The sequence below is a fragment of the Oryx dammah genome, unplaced genomic scaffold (genome assembly GCF_014754425.2).
Source record: "Oryx dammah isolate SB20612 unplaced genomic scaffold, SCBI_Odam_1.1 HiC_scaffold_2, whole genome shotgun sequence".
Taxonomy (NCBI): domain Eukaryota; kingdom Metazoa; phylum Chordata; class Mammalia; order Artiodactyla; family Bovidae; genus Oryx; species Oryx dammah.
In genome coordinates this window covers 166,532,891-166,555,296 of record NW_024070186.1, presented here as the reverse complement: position 1 = coordinate 166,555,296, position 22,406 = coordinate 166,532,891, and the positions used below count along the sequence as shown (strand labels likewise).

Genomic DNA, 22,406 nt, shown 5'->3' with positions numbered 1-22,406 from the left:
CTCATGTCTATTGAATCGGTGATGCCACCCAACCATCTCATCCTCTGTTGTCCCTTTGTCCTCCTGCCTTCAATCTTTCCCAGCATCAGGGTCTTTTTCCAGTGAGTCAGTTTTTCGCATCAGGTGGCCAAAGTATTGGAGCTTCACCCTTTCTAGTTGGTGGTTCTATGGGTTTTGACAGATAGTTGCACAACCCCCATCACCATCAAGATACAGAACAGTGCTGTCATCATTCCCAAATTTTCTCCCTCCCCTTCTGGTCAATCTCCCTCTCACCGCCAGCCCCATCGATCTGTCTTCTGTCCATATGGATCTACCTTTTCCAGAATGTCATGTAGATGGAATCACACAGGATGTGAGTCTAGCTGCTTCCACTGAGCTTAATCCTGCTCTTTTGTGTGCCAAGAGCTCATTCTGTTTTCTTACCCCTGAGTGGTATCCCATGGTGTGCATGGACCACTCTGGTGCCATCCTGGGGACAAAGAGAGAAGGGAAACAACTAGCCTTGACCACCTTGACCCTGAGTTGATTGGATGTACTGGAGTGGACCACATTCTCCCATAGGCAGAGTTAAGGCAGATTTGACTATTTATTGAAAATATACAAATGCCATCTCTCACACCTCCAACTCTTGTCGACTGAAAAACTCATTCATGCTGTTGGCTGTCTTGTCTGTGTTTCGCTTGGGGATGCCATGGCCCCAGCAGGGGGTAAGTGAGCCATGGGGTGGGAGGCTATGTGGCCCCAGGAGGGCACCACTCCCCCAGGCTTTATGACAACAGTGCCAGAGTCATAGAGGCCCTGCCCATCCCTAAGAGAAGCCCCTTCCCCTTCCTGTGGGGCCCTGGCCTCCCCAGGGTAGACTTTTGCCCTAGCGGGGCTGATGGGGGAAGATGGAGCTTCTTGGAACGACTCAGACCGCCACTTACTGTGGCCCCAAGAAACCCTGTGGCGGGAGCACACTGCCCCCGGTGGCGTCCGGCCTGACCGTCCAGGAGTGCTACCAGCCCTACTACTTGCCAGGGTACCGCTACCTCAACGCTTGGAGACCCAGCCTCTTCTACAAGGTGGCCAACGCCCAGACCTGCCTGGACGAGGGGGCCACCTGCCGCAGTGCCCTGCAGCCGCCCACCATCCTGCCGGCCAGCCGCTCCGCCCTCTTCTGTCGCTACAGCCCCCAGGACTGGGACCAGTCCAACCGGCTGCAGTTATGTGGGGCCGAGGCCTCGCGGCTCTGGGCCGGCCGGATGACGGGCGACTCCATGCGGCTCATGCAGGACAAGGATCAGCTGACGCGCCAGATGCAGGAGGGGACCTGCCGGAACCTGGGCCAGAGGCTGTCGGACATCGGCTTCTGGAAGTCGGAGCTGAACTACGAGCTGGAGAGGCTTCTGAACGAGAACCACAGCTTGGATGCCATTAAGAGGCGGCTGGAGTGTGCGGCTGAGGAGCTGAGGTGTCCATTGCAGGTGAGCGAGGGGCAGGGAGGGGATCCTGGGGTTGCCTGTGATGTCAGCCCTGCAGTACAGTCCCACACCCGCCCCCTTGATTGAAGGTCAAGGTGACAGGCATCTTGCAGCTCAGTTTGAGCTGCATCACCATCTATCAGTTCAGTTCAGTTGCTCAGTCATGTCCAACTCTTGGTGACCCCATGGACTGCGGCACGCCAGGCCTCCCTGTCCATCACCAACTCCCAGAGTTTACTCAAACTCATGTCCATTGAGTCAGTGATGCCATCCAACTATCTCATCCTCTGTCGTCCCCTTCTCCTCTCACCTTCAATCTTTCCCAGCATCAGGGTGGGAAACTCATTTTCCAATGAGTCAGTTCTTCACATCAGGTGGCCAAAGTATGGGAGTTTCAGCTTCAACATCAGTCCTTTCAATGAACATTCAGGACTGATTTCCCTTAGGATGGACTGGCTGGATCTCCTTGCTGTCCAAGGGACTCTCAAAAATCTTCTCCAACACCACAGTTCAAAAACATCATTTCTTCGGTGCTCAGCTTTCTTTATAGTCAAACTCTCACATCCATACATGACTACTGGAAAAATCATAGCTTTGACTAGACGGACCTTTGCTGGCAAAGTAATGTTTCTGCTTTTTAATATGCTGTCTAGGTTGGTCATAGCTTTTCTTCCAAGGAGCAAGTGTCTTTTAATTTCATGGCTGTAATCACCATCTGCAGTGATTTTGGAGCCCCCCAAAATAAGGTCGCTCACTGTTTCCCCGTCTATTTAGTGATGAGACCAGATGCTGTGATCTTAGTTTTCTGAATGTTGAGTTTTAAGCCAACTTTTTCACTCTCCTCTTTCACTTTCATAAAGAGGCTCTTTAGTTCTTCTTTGCTTTCTGCCATAAGGATGGTGTCATCTGCATATCCAAGGTTATTTATATTTCTCCTGGCAATCTTGATTCCAGCTTGCACTTCATCTAGCCCAGCATTTCTCATGATAAGTTAACTCATGATAAGTTAATTCTGCATATAAGTTAAATAAACAGGGTGACAATATACAGCTTTGACGTACTCCTTTCCTGATTTGGAACCAGTCTGTTGTTCCATGTCCAGTTCTAACTGTTGCTACCTGACCTGCATACAGATTTCTCAGGAGGCAGGTCAGGTGGTCTGGTATTCCTATCTCTTTAAGATTTTTCCACAGTTTGTTGTGATCCACACAGTCAAAGGCTTTGTCATAGTCAATATTGCAGAACTAGATGTTTTTCTGTAACTCTCTTGCTTTTTCGATGATCCAATGGATGTTGGCAATTTGATCTCTGGTTCCTCTGCTTTTTCTAAGTCCAGCTTGAACATCTGGAAGTTCAAAGCCTACCTTGGAGAATTCTGAGCATTACTTTAACCAGCATGTGAGATGAGTGCAATTGTGTGGTAGTTTGAGCTTTCTTTGGCATTGTCTTTCTTAGGGGTTGGAATGAAAATTGACCTTTTGCAGTCCTGTGGCCACTGCTGGGTTTTCCAAATTTGCTGGTATATTGAGTGCAGCACTTTCACAGCATCATCTTTTGAAATAGGATTTGAAATAGCTTAACTGGGATTCCATCACCTCCACTAGCTTTGTTCATAGTGATGTTTCCTAAGGCTCACTTGACTTTGCGTTCCAGAATGTCTGGCTCTAGGTGAGTGACCACACCATCGTGATTATCTGGGTCATGAAGATAGTTTGCATAGGTCTTCTGTGTATTCTTGCCCCCTCTTCTTCATATCTTCTGCTTCTGTTAGGTCCATACCATTTCTGTCCTTTATTGTGTACATCTTTGCATGAAATGTTCCCTTGGTATCTCTAATTTTCTTGAAGAGATCTCTAGTCTTTCCCATTCTATTGTTTTCCTCTATTTCTTTGCATTGATCGCTGAGGAAGGCTTATCTCTCTTCGCTATTCAAATGGGTATACCTTTCCTTTTCTCCTCTGACTTTTGCTTCTCTTCTTTTCACAGCTATTTGTAAGGCCTCCTTAGACAACCATTTTGCCTTTTTGCATTTCTTTTTCTTGGGGAAGGTCTTGATCCCTGCCTCCTGTACAACGTCACGAACCTCCGTCCATAGTTCTTCAGGCACTCTGTCTGTCAAATCTAATCCCTTGAATCTGTTTCTCACTTCCATTGTATAATCATAAGGGATTTGATTTAGGTCATACCTGAATGGTCTAGTGGTTTTCCCTACTTTCTTCAGTTTAAGTCTGAATTTGGCAATAAGGAGTTCATGATCTGAGCCACAGTCAGCTTCTGGTCTTGTTTTTGCTGACTGTATAGAGCTTCTCCATCTTTGGCTGCAAAGAATATAATCAATCTGATTTTGGTGTTGACCATCTAGTGATGTCCATGTGCAGAGTCTTCTCTTGTGTTGTTGGAAGAGGGTGTTTGCTATGACCAGTACATTCTCTTGGCAAACTCTATTAGCCTTTGCCCTGCTTCATTCTGTACTCCAAGGCCAAATTTGCTTGTTATTCCAGGTATTTTTTGACTTCCTATTTTTACATTCCAGTCCCCTATAATGAAAAGGACATCTTTTTTGGGTGTTAGTTGTAAAAGGTCTTATCTGTTTTCATAGAACTGTTCAACTTCAGCTTCTTCAGCATTACTGGTTGGGGCATAGACTTGGATTACTCTGATATTGAATGGTTTGCCTTGGAAATGAACAGAGATCATTCTGTCATTTTTGAGATTGCATCCAAGTACTGCATTTCAGACTCATTTGTTGACTATGATGGCTACATTTCTTCTAAGGGATTCCGGCCCACAGTAGTAGATATAATGGTCATCTGAGTTAAACTCACCCATTCTAGTCCATTTTAGAAAGCTGATTCTGATTCTTATCATTGTTTATAGTCAGCTTTAAGTTAAATATATATATGTGTATATATATATTTACATATGTATGTGTGTGTGTGTGCATGCACTTAGTCACTCAGTCATGTCCAACTCTTTGTGACCCCAAGGACTGCAGCCTGCCAGGCTCCTCTGTCCATGGGATTCTCCAGGCAAGAATACTGGAGTGGGTTACCATGCCCTCCTCCAAGGGATCTTCCCAACTCAGGAATCGAACCCAGGTCTCCCACATTGCAGGCAGATTCTTTACTGTCTCAGCCACCAGGGAAGCCTATGAGTACTGGAGTGGGAAGCCAATCCCTTCTCCAGGGGATCTTCCTGACCCAGGAATTGAACTGGAGTCTTCTGCATTGCAGGCGGATTCTTAACCACTAATCTATGAGGGAAGCCCATTTATACATATGCATATATACATAACATATATTGTTGTGTATATATATTATGTATGCATACATATATTATGTGTATATATATGCATATTATACACATATAAGTTATATATAACTTAGTCAGTTGACAGTAATCCCAGTGCAATCAGGGTTCCTCAGACTGAATGGAATTTCCTTTCTCCTGAGGTTACAGCAGAATCACAGGTGCTTCATAAAGACATCACAAGCACACATGTATGCTTGTTTTTAGAAGACGTGTTTCAATTAACTGCTTTATTTTTCTCCGTAGCCCTTAAGACCCTGCTAACATACTAGACAATTTATGTTTTTTACTTATTTATAGTTTTGCTCCATGCACTAGAATATAGGCTCCTTGAGGGCAGGGATTTCTGTCTGCTTTTCCAGCAAGGACTGCTGTTCAGCTGCGAGGGACCAGTATGTCTATGAAAAGTGAAATGAAAGTGTTATGTCCCACTCTTTGCAACCCCATGGACTGCAGAATGTCAGGCTTCCCCGTCCTTCACCATCTCCTGGAGTTTAGTCCATTTGCTAGAACTCTTATAGGCTCCCTGGCTGCAGAGGAGTCTGCAGAATTTGTCACTGGGTCCTGGCCTGGACATTTTGGGGGGAGAGACTGGCATTATCCACCTTGGGCTGTGGAAGATTATCATGGCCACATGAGACAATGTCTTGCTGCTTCCTAGAGCACCTGAGGACACAGACATCCTGCCTGCCGACCTCCTGCATCTGTGTCTGCTCTTTGTCAGGCATGGGGACTCCGGTAGGAGGGGCCCTGCCTCCAGATCCCTTGGAGACATGGAACAGGTTCTGACCACTATGGGGTGGTGGGGGTCCCAGCTGTTTCCCTGCACCCGCAGGTTGCCCACCTGGAAGGACAGTGCGCAAGGACTGCTGCTCAGAGATCCAGGGCAGCAGTTGAAATCCAGTGCTCCCCCCACTGCCTCCAACCCTCCTCACTCGTCGAGCCTGTCTGGAAAGCACAGCTCTGCTTCGTCATGTATGCCCCCCTGTGACAGCCACATGGGAGCACAGGGACTGGAGACATATCACTTCTGTGCACTTGTTTCCAACTTCAAGCTGACCACCTCAGTCCAGCTGCTTCTCAGTGAACCGTGACGACAGCCTCCTTCCTGGCCTCCTGACTTCTGCTCCCTTCAACCCATTTTCCAGACAGTAGCCAGAGGGATGGTTTTAAACATTAAACTAGATCTCTGCACCTGCCCACTAAAACCCCCTCAATGGTTTCCTAATGCATCGGAGGGGTTAACATCCGAGTTTCTTGTCACAGCCCCAGTGCTTCCTGTCTGCTGCACCTCCTACCCCAGGGCCTTTGCACCAGCTGTTCCTGCTTCCTGGCAGGGTATCCCCATTCATTTCTGCTGCTTCTCATAATTCAGGTCACGGCCTGCCACCTCCTTAGGGAAGTCCTCCCTAACCACCCGGTCGTCCCTTCCCCACCCACTCACAGTCCCTTATTTTCATCCCAGCCCACATCACAGTCAGAAATGACTGAGTTCCTTCCTGTGTTCATGTGTGTTTGTGTTCTTGCTCTTCTGTTCAAACTCCACATGAGCAAGGGCTGTCTGTTTAGTTCACTGCAGTGTCCCCAGTACCTTGATGGGCTGTGACACAGAGAGGAGGGGGCAGTCAATTCTCCCAGAATCAAGGGCTCCCCCTCCTTCCTGAGTTCCCAGATGCTTTTGCATCCCAAAGCCAGATGTCCTGCTATGCTCCCTGACCCTTTCTCCTCCCACGCTCTTTGTGACACCACAAGCCCGTGGCCTGTGACCATTCTTTCTCATTCTGATGCTGCAGGAGCTGCTCTGAGCATCTGCTCCCCTGACTTCTATTCCGTTCTGCTCATGTCCCGATGACGCTCGTAAGGGCCATGTGGCGGGGTTGCCTGGGTCTCACTTGGCCTCAGCCACTTTCCAAAGCTCTCCCCCCATTTAGAGATCTCCAAAGAGGGGTTTTCACATATTCGTATTCATTGGTGATACTTACAGACAGTATTTTAAGTGCTTTATACTTGTCGAGCTGACTTAACCAGCATGACCTACTTGAGGTGTGCACTAATTTTGCACTCGTGTACCATCTCAGCATCCCACAGCCCCCCTCCTTTTGTATCCCACAGCCCCCATCTCCCTCAGCATCTCGAAGCCCCCACTGATGGAGAAGGGGAGGCAGAAGCCCAGCCAAACCCACAGTAATGGGGCCCCGTGAAACATCCAGGTTTCCCAGGAATGAAACAGATCGTGGCAAAGGTATAAGCGAGTCACTTCCGCTCAGGGTCTACAAACAGCTGCAGGGAGAACACACGATTTTTCATCACTCCCTACAGGTGGCCCTGGAGTGTCTGTACCAGCGAGAGAAAAGGATCGGGATTGATTTGGTCCATGACAACGTGGAGAAAAATCTTATCCGGGTAAAGTGCCCCCTGGGTCTCGCCAGCTCCCTAAGGGAAGTGGAAGATCAACTGGTCAGAGAGGTTTCTGAGCTGCCTGTCGAGAGTAGAAGCCACCCGTGTCCCCAACCCCCCGCCATGCAAAGTTAGGACTCAGAAAGTGTGGCAGGGGTTAGGTTGCAATTTAGAAATAGTGAAAGATGAGGCCATTTGACCCTCAGTCTTTTCATCTCCACAACGGGCATTATAATAGTGTGTGCTGGAGTGTTACTTCAGTCGTGTCCGACTCTTTGGGACCTGGTAGCCCACCAGGCTCCTCTGTCCATGGGATTCTCCAGGCAAGAATAGTGGAGAGGGTTGCCATGCCCTCCTCCAGGGGATCTTCCTGACCCAGGAATCAAACCTGAGTCTCTTGCATCTCCGGCATTGGCAAGTGGGTTCTTTGCCACTAGCACCACCTATCATGATAGCAATACCAATAAATACCAGCAGTATTAGGCAGTGTTTATTGAGTACCTATTACATGTCACACACTGTCACATATCATTTCATATGCATTATTTAATTCAATGATAAGATGTTCTATGCATGGACCCGTGACACATAGTAGGTGCTGCATTTTCTTTTATTCTGAAGGTATATAAAAGAAAGGGCAGGAGGGACGTAGAATGTACAGCTTCCACAATCAACTGTCAGTTGTCTGGCCAGGGGATCATGTGCATTGAGGCTGGAAATGGACTCCACCCTGACATTTCACCCCATGGGATGGAGAGTGGGCAGTGAGAGGTGAGGGGTGGGGCACTGCCCTGGGAGACAGGGTGCTGTGTTTCTGAGCTCTTTCTGACATCTTTCATTGCAGGAAGTAGATATGATAAAATGTTGCCAAGAACAGATGAGAAAACTAGCTCAAAGGATTGATATCCAGATGCGGTAAGAGCTGTTTTCTCTTCTTCCTCTTGGAGTTTTTGGTGTCCCAGGTTTCTAGGGGGCAAGATGGATGGGTCCCCCATCTCCAGGTGGTTCTTTTGATCAGTGGTGTGTTGGTAAGAGTTTAACAATCAGCTCTCCCCAGGAAAAGAAAGAAACCCTGATTTATCACATTCGTCAATTTCAGGGATGTAAATCCTACCTCCATGGCTGATCTCAGTCTACCGATAGGATGCTACTGATTGATTTTCATGAGTCAGCACATCACTGATGGTTCTTGTTGGCAGTGAGTCCCTTGGCAAAAGAAATTAGGCTCCCTGAGGCTCCTCTTAGCCTGTGGCTTCCCCGTGTGAGTCGTGAACTTTGGGATACATCCAAGAGTGAATGGCATTGGCCATCAAGGTGAGGGCCTGGGAATCTCCAGAAAGGAGCTGATGGAGGCCTTGAGCCATCATTCCTTTGAGTCTTCAAAGGAATCAGCTTTTTGTTCTTGGAAGATTATGTACCTGGTATCATGACAAGCCAGGAACCACCACCCCCGCCTGCCCATCCCCCCACCCCCGATAATTGAAGGGGAGGCTTGAGTTTTACAGATCTTGTGAGACTCATAGCTGAGCCCTCGGCACTCAGATCACCTGGAGGTAGCAGACTGGCTCTTGAGCTGGGCACTTGCAGGGCAGGCTGTTCTACTGGTTTCTCCATTCTTCATTTAGATGGGCTGACAACCTTGCCAGGACTGCCCCTTCCTGCTCTGTAGGGCAAGTGGGCAGCCTGTGTGGGATGCTAAGGGGTCTGGGAGCTTGTACTTAGGCTCTGGGAGCTTGGTGCCCTGGTCTGCTGTATCCCCAGAAACAGCAGTCACCCACACCTGATACACACAGTAGCTCTCTGACCCCACTGAGGCTGTAACAAAGGGTGGCAGGGTTGGAGAGAATTGTCCAGGATAAAATGTCATCCAGGACAATGTTGAAAAGCTACCTGCAGATCTAAGGGTGCAGTCAGGGACAGAGGAGTTGGAAAGACTCAGGGAGACCTCAGAGGTGGAGAAACGTCAAAATGAGATGCAAATACAGCAGTGACTGAGGTGGCAGTTGAATGGATGAAAGGAGAGTTGAATTCCATATTTGTGCCTCTGTCCTAATTTGTGGCAGTTCACCTACTGCTTGGACTAAATTTGCCCAATATTTGTCTATAAATTAACTTTTAAAAAAGGCTTCAGTAGTTGTATTTAGAACAGGAAAGTTTTAACAAAGAGAATTCTTTGGGCAGCAAATGTCTTTATTGCATTTTTCTTACCTTTATGTTTGTTGATGTTGTTGTTGAGTTGCTACGTTGTATCTGACTCTTATGAGATCCCACTGGACTGTAGCCCATCAGGCTCCTCTGTCCATGGGATTTCCCAGGTAAGAATTCTGGAGTGGGTTGCCATTTCCTTCTCCAGGGGATCTTCCTGACCCAGGGATCGAACCCAAGTCTTATACATGTCTTGCATTGGCAGGAAGATTCTTTACCACAGAGTCACCTGGGAAGCCCCGCCCTTATGTTTATGATCACCTTTTTTTTTTTTTTTCCAGCAAAGGAGCATGGTTTTGCATTTGTGGTTGTCTTGGGGCTGTGACAAAATTCTGTGTCGGAGTGACAGGAGGCCTCTAGTTTGGGAAATGGGACAGTCTGAGCTGAAAAAGTGAACAAAATCCCAGACTTGAAATTGGGGAACTGGACCCCGGAAGAGAAATCTTGAAACTGGAGTGAGCAGAAGGCTGCTTGTGCAGGAAAACTAGAATGACCAGGGTGGTCTCCTTGACTGGGAGACAGAGAAAGAGAGACACAGAGTGAGCGCTGGTGTCAGAGGGAGAGAGACAGAGAGAGAAAGACACGAAGCTGTAAAAGAGAGAGATGAGGAGCAGAGAGATGGAAGGCCAGAGAGGAACATAGACACGCCAGACAAAAGAAAAATCAAGACTGAGAGAGCTGGAAAAGACAGACACGCAGAAAGAGGAAAAGAGAACAGGAGAGGCTGGGAGGGAAGCTGTCGAGGCAGCACAAGTCGCAGGGAGATGAGAGTGGGTGGACGGGACTCTCCTTTTTGCCAGGATCAGAGGTCCGCTCGCCCTGGAGAGAGGCCCTTTGACCTTGGGCAGTGGCCCGCGTGTCAGAGGATGCCTGTTATCTTGGAGGGCAGCCCGGTTAACCAAGAACTGGCTGCAGCCTCATCAGAGGGTCAGAATTCAGTGTGCCCTGACTCCGTGGGAAGGCTCTATCGCTGACCCACCTGGGGGCCACCCTGGCCCTGAGCAGGTGCTGGGCTGTGGACTCATGGTTTTCTAAGCGAGGGCTGAGGCCTGCATCTGGGCAGGGTTGAGTCCTCACCTTGCCAGATGCCCCAGCAAAGCAGAAAAGGCTTTCCTGACTGGGCAGGAGCCAAGTTCAGGCTTTTCCTTGTGTGACGATTGTAGGGCAAGCTTTGGCACTGGCCAGAATCTCCTACTGGGGGTGATGGGCTGCCCCCTCCTTCGCTGGGCCTCATTAGCTGGGGCCAGGAGCTGGACTGACTAACCCGTGAGTCTGAGGCCCCAGGTCCTCCTCTGATGCTCTGGTATGTGTCTCTCCTACATTCTGGTCTTTTGTTTTTGTTTTTTTTTAATCTTTTGGCCTTGCCATGTGGCATTAAAGTGAAAGGGGCTTCTCTTGTGACGCAGATGGTAAAGAATCTGCCCATAATGCAGGAGACCTGGGTTCAATCCCTGGGTTGGGAAGATCCCCTGGAGAAGGGAATGGCTACCAACTCCAGTATTCCTGCCTGGCAAATTCCATGGACAGAGGAGCCTGGTGGGCTATAGTCCATGGGGTCACAAAAGTGCATGTGGGATCTTATTTCCCAGACTGAGGATCGAACCCATGCCTTCTGCAGTGCAAGTATGGGTTTTACCACTGGACCACCAAAGAAGGATCCCATTCTGGTCTGTCTTCACATTCTGGTTCATAGGGTAGGATGGGGCCCCATTTCTCCATGGCTTTGCCAATTCTAGTGGCCCCAAGGGCCCCAGTAGGGCTCTTCCTGCCCCAACATGACCCTCTGTGCATCCTGATGGGTGGGGACCCAGCATGAGGATTTAATTTCTTTGCTCCTGACCTGTTTTGGAAGCCTTTTCCCAGCTTTTAGTATCCATAGCAGAAAAAGAACGTGGCAGAAAGATAGAGACAGGCAGGAAGAGGTGGAGAGAGACACACCAAGGCCTCAAATCAGAGAGAAACCAAGCAAGATGGGACAGAAAGATATAAAGATGAGAAAGACAGATAGAGGGAGGGAGGGAGAGAAAGAAGGAGGAAATGAGAAGACGCAGGAGGGGGAAGAGACGGATCCATGTGAGATTTGCACCGATCCCTTGGCCTGACCACCCCTCACCCTGGGTAATGGCTTCATCCTCTGTGTTGCTGTGTATCCTTTTCAAACCTGCAGTGTTGCCCTTATTCTTTATTTTTACAGTACTTATTTACACACATCTGTGAGCAACTTGAAGGTAATGACTGGGTCTTACTCATGTCTTTTCCCGCTGGGCCTGGCATAGGGTCAGACACAATGATTTGTGATTCGATTTAAATTGAAACCTGACTTTGTCCAAAGTGCAAATTTGTATCTTTTATATTAGGTCAGCAAACTATAGTCGGAGGGCTGGAACTGGCCCACCATCTGTTTTTGTAAATAAAGTTTTATTGGAACACAGCCATGACCATTCATTTACAGATTATCTATGACTATTTTCCTACGTAGTTGAGCGGTTAGTTGCAACAGAGACCACATGACTCGCAAAACCTAAAATATATAGTATTTGACCCTTTACAATAAATGTTTATTCTCTCCTGTTCTAAGTGACAATAGGTCTCTTTGGACCAGGGTGGGGGGCGGTGGGAGGAGGCCCTGGGTGTGTGGTGGGGCCTCAAGGTGGGAAGAGAACTGGAAGCTACTGGGGGTGGAGAGAACATCCTCCTGGGGTCCAGAGACTCGGTTTCCAGCGGTGGCTCTGCACTGACCTCCCCTGTGACCCTGGGTGAGGGACTGTGGGTGGAAGCACAATCTAGGGACACATTCTTGCCTCCTAGTGATAACCGAGATGCTCAGCATGCCCTGGAGAGGGACCTCGAGGACAAAAACTCGGCCGAGTTCATTGATGAGAAGTGCCTTAACCTACGGAACACATCAGACTGCATCAGCTTCTTCCACGGGGTGGAGAAAATTGATGGCACGTAAGTACCGGGCTCTCGGTCCCCACCTGGCTATGCCCAAGGGGAGCCATGAGGCGGGCTCTGGGTCCACTCCTGGCAAGGAACAGAAAAGGGGCATCAGGCCCCAGTCAAGTCCGGAGCTGTGGGTTGAATAGGTCTTGGGTTGAATTCAGTTGCCTGCCACAGAATCCGATTCTGGCTAAGCTATGATGGAATTTACTGGAAGGCTGTTGGGGAGCCTGAGGCTCCAGGGGAAGGCTGGAGGGGGAGGTTCTGGAAGCCCGAACGAGCTAATCAGCTTTGGTGTTGGAGCACCACTGTCTGGCCCACTTCACCAAGATCCAAGTTCCAGGAAGGGAGCACAGGTGATTGGCTTGTGAGGGTCCCACAGCCGCTGCTCTTGGGGCACCTGGATTGGCAGGGGCACTGAACAAATTGCAAGACAAGGTGGCTTCAACCAGGAGGCGGAGGAACAGAGCTTTGTTGGGAGAGCCAACTGATGCCTGCCCACTCTGCTTAAGTGTGGGTTCTGGGAGTTCCAGGGGCTAAAACCCCATGCTTTCAATTCAGGGAGTGCGGGTTCAGTCTCTGGATGGGGAACTAATATCCCACATGCCTCACTCACGGTGTAGCCAAAAATAATATAAAAAGCTTAAAAAAAAGAGTGGATTCTTGAGCCAGGTTGCCTGGTTTCAGATCCAGGCTTCAATTAACCCTCAGGACAAAGGACTTAATCTCTCTGGGCTCCATTTCCCCGCCTCTACCACTGGAATAAAAATAACATAGAGTTGCTGCGAGAGTGGAAAGGTGGGTGTCTGAGGCGCTGAGCACAGATCCTTGCATCGGGAATGATGATGGCTAACATTTATTGAGCGCTTGCTGTGTGACCTGATTTTCTCATTACAACAACCATAAAATAGGTGCTTCCTGTATGCCTGGTACTGCTGTGGGCATGTCCCAGCATCACGGAACTGCTTGAAAATGAAAGCATGCTTCCCCCATTTGTAGTTTGAGGTCTGGGGTAACGACGGCTGGAGAGAGATGCTCTGGGTACACACAGAGGGTGGGGTCTCTCTTGGATCCCCTTCAAGAAAAAAACCCTCTAGCACATAGAATTGTGCTTTTCACATAGTAAGTGTGCAATAAATGTCTGTTGACTGAGAAAATGAATGAAAGGGAGGAGGGAAGGAGAGGAGAGAAGATAGGGAAGGTCTCCTTGGCTCATGCTGGGGTCGCTTTCTGGATTGTATTAAGCATGCGGCTATTGAAAGAACCCTTTGGGGTTTCCTGCAATGACAACTTCCAGGGGCCCTTCTCCTTGTCTGGACAAATTTGACTTGCCCATGGCGGTGGCAAGGTGAACAAGGCCTTGAGAGCGGGGCCCAGTCCCCTCAGCCACAGCTGCCCATTTGGACAGGGAATCTGGAAGGTTCCCTTCCCAAACAGATGCCTTCCTGGAAGCTGGGAGGCCAAGCTGGTTGGTGGAGACTGATTTCCATGCCCACGAGGGGTCTGCTATTTCAAGGAGTCTGCTATTCCAGTGACTCCAGCTGGAAAGCCAGAGCTGCCATTTGGGGTGACTAACTGCTCCCTAGATGTGCTAACTCGAGGCTTTGTATGCGGGTTTTTTTTTTTTTTTGGCGCACCTGGCTGCATGTGGGATCCTAGTTCCCCAACCAGGGATTGAACCTGGCCCCCTGTATTGGTAGCACGGAGTCTTAACCACTGGATCACCAGGGAAGTCCCTGTGGGGTTTTTTAAGGCGAGGCCATGTCTTGGTAGGTCACAGCACGTTTGGAGTTTGCATTGCGGTAACTGTTCATGGAATTTCTCATCCCCTCGGATGATGTGGATGAAGAGGCTAGCCATTGCCTTTTACCCGCTGTTTGCTATAGGCTGGGCACTGTGCTGAGCCCCTCCAGAGCATCTCATGAAAAATAAACATTTATTAAGCGCTTTCTATTGTCAGGTGCCATGATAAGGGTCTCACATTTAGTCAGTCAGCAGCCTCTAGGGAAGGCACCATTTTTACCCCCATTTCACAAAGAGGAGCCTGAGACTCAGAGAGGTGTAGTGACTGGTCCAAGCTCAGACAGCAAGTGGCAGAGCCTGTCTGAGTCATGTGGGACACTGGGACCCTGTTTTACCACTGCGCCTTCCTGCCTTCCCAGCGAAGCTTGCGGTGTCCTCCTGTTTTTAGAGGACACAGGCTCCAGAAAGCATGTCCCCCGCCTCCTGAGGCACGCCACCCATGAGGAGACAGGCTGCCGCGGCAACCCCCCCAAGGAGAGGGTGAGTAAATGGGCTATTTTCCCTCTGGAGCTCAGCTGTCTGCTCCTGGAGAGGGGCAGCTGCTGCCCTTGACTTTGATAGCATCCCACTGAGCAGCAGCAGGTACCCTCAGAGTCCATCTGTGGGTGTTCTCTGCTCTCTTTGGTGTCTCCTCCTTCCTTGATTGATGGTGAGTAGCTGTGTGACCTTGGGGAAGACACTTTACCTCTCTGAGCCTCAAGTCTTTGTTGGATGAAAGCTCTGTATCAGACTTAGTGCCCCCTCGCATCTCTAGAAGCCGAGACCTCTCCAGAAGTTTGATTTTAACTCCTGCAAAAGCCAGACAGAACAAGCACATGTTGTATGCTTTTTAAAATATTTCTAGTCACCATGCAGTCTAAGTGCTTTAAAATGTCCTGAAAGAGCCTTCTATTTCAGATGATTGAATCTCTTTTTTCCTGCTGTCTGAGAATAAAAATCTGCTTTATTTTAAGAACTGGAGACTTCCCAGCTAGAAAAGACCTCAAAAATGTATCTAATCTGGTTTACCCGGGGACTGAAGTCAGCTCAAAGGAACATGTGTATGTGTCTCTCTTTCTCAAAGGCTTCCCGGAGAAAACTCTTATTGCATGGATTTACATACTCAACCAGGAAGAACTTTCTCTTCCCTAAACTGAATCCCTTATGTGTCACCGCCTCCAAGAAGCCTTCCCAGACTGCCCTTTCTAATGTAGCCTGAGCTCTATTCATCCTTCCAGATCCATTCTCTAGCTGCCCTGGTGTGAGTCCGATAAAGGAGTTTGCCTCTACAAACTGCCTTTCCTGGGTCTTTCCCATCTGGTTCCCAGCAGGGTTCAGCCAAATAAGAGGGTCACCAGCAGGAGATGAAGGAGAAGGATGTTGAGGATTTATTCTCCATGGCTTCCTCTCTTTTCCTTTCACAGCTGGGGTTGTGACAACTTTGTGCACTCGCTAATCTATGAGCCCCTCAGTGTTCTCTGAGTATAAATTCCATCTATTTCCTTTTATGACCTTGACTGACACATAATGACCCACTCCACTTGTCTCTCTTCCTCATTCTGCTTCTAAATTCCTTCCCAGAACGTAACACCAGGTGTAAACATCTTATTAATTTATTGTCTATCTCCCTCCCCTGGAAATTCATCACCATGAGGACGAGGATGTCACCCGCTGTATCCCAAGTGACTAGAAAAAGTCTTGGCATGTGGTAGGTGTTCAGAGAACATTTGCTGAGTGAATAAGTCAGTGCAAGTAGTGTGGCCACAGGCTCATCACTGAATGGAAGGGGCCCTGCAGCCAGCAACATGCCTGATGTCCCCTTCTTGAATCTGTGTTTTTGGTGGAAAGGAGGGAAGGTTAAAGAAAAGAACCCGTCCAAGGGATCTCTCCCCTCTTGCAATTCACCAAGTGCCCTTTGGGGAAGCCAGCCAGGCTGCAGTTGCCTTATCTGTAAATGAGGGGTTTGGATCAGCTCAGTGGCTCAGCTAGGGGTCATTGTCCCCCCTCCTCCAAGGAATATTTGGTAGTGTCTAGAGACATTTTTGACTGTCACAAGGAGAGATGCACTACTCCCGGCATCTATCTGGTGGTTAGAGGCCAGGGATGCCATTAAGCATCCTATAGGGCAGAATACAGCCCATCATCCCCACCCCAACAAAGAATTGCCTGCGTGTGTACTAAGTCGCTGTATCCAACTCTGCATGACCCTATGAACCGTAGCCTGCCAGGCTGCTCTGTCCATGGGATTCTTCAGGCAAAGATACTGGATTGGATTGCCATGCCCTCCTCCAGGGGATCTTCCCGACCCAGGGATCGAACCCGAGTCTCTTACATCTACATGCACTGGCGGGTGGGTTCTTTACCACTAGCGCCACCAGGGAAGCCCCAACAGAGAATTGTCCTGACCCAAACGCCAGAAGCGCCAAGGCTGAGAAACCCCAGGTGCAGAGGTCTCCAAGCCTGCCGCAGACCCCCCAGTCCTCCTCTCCTGGTAAATTCTCTCTCCTGCCTCTCCTAGGATCTCCGTACCCGAGACATGGGCCAAGTTCAGTAACGACAACATCCGGCACTCGCAGAACATGCGGGCCAACTCCATCCGGCTGCGGGAGGAGGCACAGAACCTCTTCGATGTGTTGGCAGACCAGCTGTGGAGGCAGTTCACCAACACCAACCTGGCCTTCAGCGCTCGCATTGCGGAGGAGACGGAGGTGAAAAACAAGCTACAGATGCAGTTGGCTAAGGTAAGCGAGATGCCCTGGAGGACCGTCGTCCACGCTGCCAGGACCTCACCACGTGCCTCCCCTCCCCCGCTCCTGGGTCTCAGAGGCTTCTGGTTGCTGGTGCAATGGTCCACGGTTTATGAGCGTGTTCACCCAAAAGGGGGCGGAGGCTGTGAGCTTCCTGGGGAGACTCCAGCATCCTGTGGGTAAATCTTCCTTGCTCACTAGATGATGGAGCTTGGCCTGGCTGTCACAGCAGCACCCAAAGAGGTTGCTGATGGTCCCTAGGGTCCTTCAGTCTACCTGAGGGCCACGTGGCTGAGCGTGACCAGTGAGAATGGTTGTCAATGCCAGATCCCCAGGAAACAGGTCTGAGCCGATCTTAAGATCTTAAGAAATGTCACATCAACATCTTAAGAAATGTAACCTCTTCACCTTCAAAGCCTTCAAGGGCACCCCTGTGGAGGGGTGGGGTGCTTTTTGAGTTGGAGGAGCCACAAGGATAGCCTCATCCTGCCACAATCCTCTGCTATTCCCTCACCGACATGCCCCTTTCCCTACTCCTGCATCTGAACCATCATGCTGTTTCCCAGCCCTGGGGAAGCTCTGCTGCATGGAATCTAGCCTCTCTGCTCAATTTAGAGCACCTACTGGGTACCAAATGCTGTGCTAGGGACTGGAATGAGAAGAGGAGCCACACGAACAGTCCCCTGGTACCCATCTTCAGGGGGCTTATGGTAGCTGTGGTGGGAAGCAGTGATGGCTGCCAAATTTATACACAGTAAGGGCTTAGGGATGACAATCTGGTTGAAGAGGGGGAGGCAGGGGACTAGCATTGAACCTGAACTTGCAAACAGTACCCCTTTTTATTGTATATATGCTTGGTGAGGTTTAGTGGGCTGCAGGCAGGGTTTAATGGATATTATGGGGGCACTCTAAGCCCACCCACATAGGCCACCTTTTGGCGTGGGGTATGGAGTGCTATGCTTAGCCACTAAATCATGTCTGACTCTTTGTGACCCCATGGACTGTAGCCGGCCAGGTTCCTCCATCCATGGAATTCTCCAGGCAAGAATACTGGAGTGGGTTGTCATGCCCTCCTCCAGGGGATCAAACCCAGGACTCCTGAATTGCATGGATTCTTTACTGTCTGAGCCACCAGGGAAAGCCCAAACATTCTGGACTGGATAGTCTATCCCTTCTCCAAGGGATCGTCCCGACCCAGGAATCGGACCAGGTTCTCCTGCCTTGCAGGCAGAGTCTTTACCAGCTGAGCTGACAGGAAAGCCCAGTGTTAGTCGCTCAGTCGTATCTGACTCTTTGTGACCCCATGGACTGCAGCCCGCCAGGCTCCTCTATCCATGGGATTCTCCAGACAAGAATACTGGCGTGGGTAGCCATTCCCTTCTCCAGGGAATCTTCCTGACCCAAGGATCAAACCCAGGTCTCTGGCATTGGAGGCAGATTCTTTACAGTTTGAGTCACCAGGGAAGCCCATAAAACAGAAGTTTCTCTAAATAATTGCAAGGTTGTAATAAGTGTTAGTGAGAGAAGAAGCAAGGAGATTTGCCAGAGATCTCCTGGGGTCCTTACTTCAGGTAGATCAGACAGGCAGTTGTCGCAATTACATCAAGAGCAGGCGGATAAGGAGTTAGGCAGTTGAAGGATGGGGGTGAGTGTTCCCAAGATGATGGAGGTGGGATGAGTTTGGAGAGAGGGGAAGACAGAGGAGGTCATGCGGATTCTTTCTTTCCTCCTTCCTTCGTTCCTTGAAAAATCAGTCTATTATTGTGATGAAATATACATAACAAAGCATTTGCCGTTGTCTTAGTTGCTTTGCGCTGCTATAATAAAAATACCATAGCCTAGGTGACTTGTAAACAACAGAAATTTATTTCTCAGCCTTCTGAGGGTTGAGAAGTCCAGGATCGAGGCCCCGGAAGGGGTGTTATCTGCTGGGAACCTGCTTCTTGGTTCTTGGATACTGTGTCCTCACATGGCAGAGAGGTGTGGAGCTCCCTGACCTCTTTCAGAAGGACCCTACTCCCATTCATGAGGCTGCTGCTGACCGAATCACTTCCCACAGACTACTCCACTTCCCAATAGTGTCACCATGGGGGTTAGGTGTCAACATCTGAATCCGGACATTCGGTTCATAGCAACCATTATTAAGTGTATAGTTTCGTCATGTTGGGCTTTCCTGGTGGCTCAGATGGTAAAGAATCTGCCTGCCATGCAGGAGACCCGGGTTCAATCCCTGGGTCAGGAAGATTCCCTGGAGGAGGGCATGACAACCCACTCCAGTATTCTTGCCTGGAGAATCCCCATGGACAGAGAAGCCTGGTGGGCTACAGTCCATAGAGTTGGAGAGTCAGACGCGACTGAGCGACTAATGCTTTCCGTCATATTACATATCTTCACATGATGCAAACATCGCCACTATCCATCTCTAGAATATTTGTCATCTTCCCAAAGTATAAAGAACCCTGTGTTTAAACTCTGTGTCCATTAAACGATGACTCTCCATCCCCCTCCCTTTCCCCTGGCGACCACCAGTTTCACTTTCCATCTCTATGAACTGACTAGGTACTTAGAGTCGTGCGGTATTTGTCCTTTTGTGTCTGGCTTATTTCACTTAGCACAATGTCTTTAAGGTTCATCCGTGCTGTAGATTGCATCAGAATATCCTTCATAAAGCTGAATGATATTGCATGGATGTATATATGATTCATCCCTCAATGGATGCTCGGATGGCTTCTACTTTTGGGCCATTTGTGCAAGCGATTTCTTTAATTTGGCATTTCCTGTAGCGGATCAAATACAGTTCATCGCCACGTTTTACCACATGAGTCTGAGGCCTGGAGGTGACTTGGGATTAAGTTGGGTCATGGTGGCTGGTTTCTCACTTGTGAAACTGGGAGTCAGGATTCCTGTCTGATGCCGACAGTGTGAGGATTAGTGAGTTGATCTTTATGGAGCCCTTAGAACGTGCTTGGTAGACAGTAAACACTCAGTAGAGGTGTTTATTAATCTATTTAATTAATAAAATAAATATTATTGATAAAAAAGGGATCTTTTGGGTGAGGGTAAGGAGCAAACATTTCCCCTTTCCATGTATCTCCAGGGAAGTTTTCAGTGATTACTAACAGCCTCATTACTGCTGATCAGTTTTTGCCACCAAGTGGATTTTTATTAATCATCATTATTTAATTACCAGTTGCTTTGCAAACAAGCCAGTACTCATTCTTGTCTGGTGGGCTACAGTCCATGGGGCTGCAAAGAGTCTCGGACATGACTGAGCGACTCGGCACACAACTATCTTTTTCTGTGCTGCAAAGCAATTATTGACCAGGTGGTCATAGGAATTCACTTTGAAAGACCAGGTCTACACAGTTCCCTAAGCAGATTTTGAATGTCCCAGTGGTTCAGGGCTGTGTAGACAGCCTTAGCTGTCTACCATGATCATGGGAGGTCTAACCCCAATGCCGCACCCCAAGCCTTGTAACTTATCCTGGGTCCTCACACTTTGGGGCCTTGGGATGTCACCCAATCATACTGACCACCGCGTAAAGAATGGCGGGTGACCTCTTTGAGCTGAAGCAGTTGATGGTCACAGAGTGAGTTACTGCCTTTGAGAACTGATAGCTCCTGAAAACCAGGCTCCCAGTGGGGGGCGTGGCCAGGGGAGGGGCGTGGCCAGAGCAGGGGCTTGTCCCCAGATTACCCAGTCCAAGGTGCCCTTTAGAGTGAGACTCAACGTGGGGGGAAAGATACAAGGACCTGAGAGGAGGGAGGCGTGGGGGGAGGGAGGCATGGGGGAGGGAGGCATGGGGTCCCACCGCGCTTGTTCTGCAGTTGTGGGCGTGAGGTCCCGGCAGGGGAAATGACTGGGTGTGTTTGCAAGGACGCAGCATTAATAGCATGCAATCACAGAGCGAGAAGGTGTTTCCTCCTTAACATTTTGGCTGTGCTGGATTTTCACTGCAGCATGTGGCTCTTCACCGGGGTGCACAGGCTTCTCTAGTTGCGGCACGGGCTTTGTTGCTCTGCCTCGGCACGTGGGATCTTAGTTCCCAGACCAGGGATGGAACCCATGTCCCCTCCACTGGAAGGCAGATTCCTAACCACTGGACCATCAGTGAAGTCCCCTGCAACCCTTGTGATGCTCTCGAGAGGAAAGTCTCGATTGGATGCTAGAATGCCTTCCTCAGCTCTTTAACTCCAACTGATCTCCCTTTGAAGCAGAGGGTGTGGACCTCAGGTTGAGACATTTGGGCTGGCAGCTGTACCCAGAGTTTAAATTACACGCTTTTACTCTCATCTTGTTCGTGCATTTTAATGGTTATTTCCGTTAGGGCAAACGATGCCGATTTTCCATTGATAAGTGATATAACGTTTTATTTTTAAACAAATACATTTAAAAAAATTTTAAGACAATTGATTTTAAAAGATTATTAACCATGTTACAAATGGTGTGAGGGGATATGCCTGTAGTGGTAAAGATGGTGGGTGAAAGCCTGACTCTTGTGCGCATAAGTCCCTTCAGCTGTGTCCAACTCTTTGCAACCCCATAGATTGTAGCCCACCAGACTCCTCTGTCCATGGGGTTTTCCAGGCAAGAATACTGGAGTGGGCTGCCTTGCTCTCCTCCAGGGGATCTTCCCGACCCAGGGATCGAACCCTTGTCTCTTGTGTCTCCTGTGTTGGCAGGCGGGTTCTTTACCACTAGTGCTCCGTGTGCAGCCCCTGACTCTTGGAGAACAGCAAAGTAGACTTGCGTCTCAACTATTATTTTCTGTGCTGTAATCACCCATGTTCCCTGGGGGTTGCATCGAAATGCAGATCCTGACCGAGAAGGTCTGGAGTTGAGTCTGAGAATCTGCACTGTGAACAACCTCCGGGGTCCCCAGTGCTGCTGGTGAGAAGCAGGCAAGAGTGCAGGTTGCAGAGCAAGTTGATCTTGACAATTTTAAGCTGTTTGCTTCTCTTCTCTCACTCCTTCCTCCTCCCTCTCTCTTCCAGACTCAAAAATATTGGGGGAACCAAATCTTTCCAAGAGGCAAGGCGCAGTCATCCCATTCTAATCAGATTTTCTCTAATTGCATTTTACTTCCAAGCTTCCGAGCCAAGCCCAGCCGTTCCTTCCTGGAGGGATCCGGCCGGCTCAGGCCGGCTCAGCCTGCCACACAGATCTTCCCGGATTTATGCAGATGTATATGTCCCTCTGGGGCTTCTGCCGCCCCTCCGAGATGCATGCCCTTGAATCAAAATCTCATTTTCCATCTTGATTACTAATGTGGTGGGAGCGAATGACGTTAGGAGCTGGGGAGTCAGGATAAGGCAGAAGCCTAGCTTTGACTAGATGTCAGAGAGAGGAATCAGATTTCTCTGCTTCTGCTCAGCAGCCTCCCCCTCTACCTCCATTCCCCCCACCCTCACGGCACCCCTCCCCTCACCCCCCTGGCTGAAGGCTTTCCTGTAGCAAACAGAATGAGCCAGCTTTCAAGCTGGGAACTTTCCTGTTCACTCTCCTTCACCTGGAGCCCCTTCCCCCATCTCAGTTGGTAGCTCTCACTTCTAGATGCTT

General features: G+C 49.3%; 1 protein-coding gene across 1 annotated transcript in view; it reads left to right on the top strand.

The window, feature by feature from the left end:
- The first annotated feature begins 893 nt into the window (after positions 1 to 893).
- Positions 894 to 22,406, top strand: part of TEKT5 (tektin 5) — a 53,890-nt gene continuing 32,377 nt past the window's right edge. Inside the window, exons 1-5 of the mRNA XM_040230305.1 lie at positions 894 to 1,469; positions 7,095 to 7,178; positions 8,017 to 8,087; positions 12,186 to 12,329; positions 16,618 to 16,840. Of these exons, the coding sequence (XP_040086239.1) occupies positions 894 to 1,469; positions 7,095 to 7,178; positions 8,017 to 8,087; positions 12,186 to 12,329; positions 16,618 to 16,840 (1,098 nt within the window). The remainder of the gene's footprint in view (positions 1,470 to 7,094; positions 7,179 to 8,016; positions 8,088 to 12,185; positions 12,330 to 16,617; positions 16,841 to 22,406) is intronic.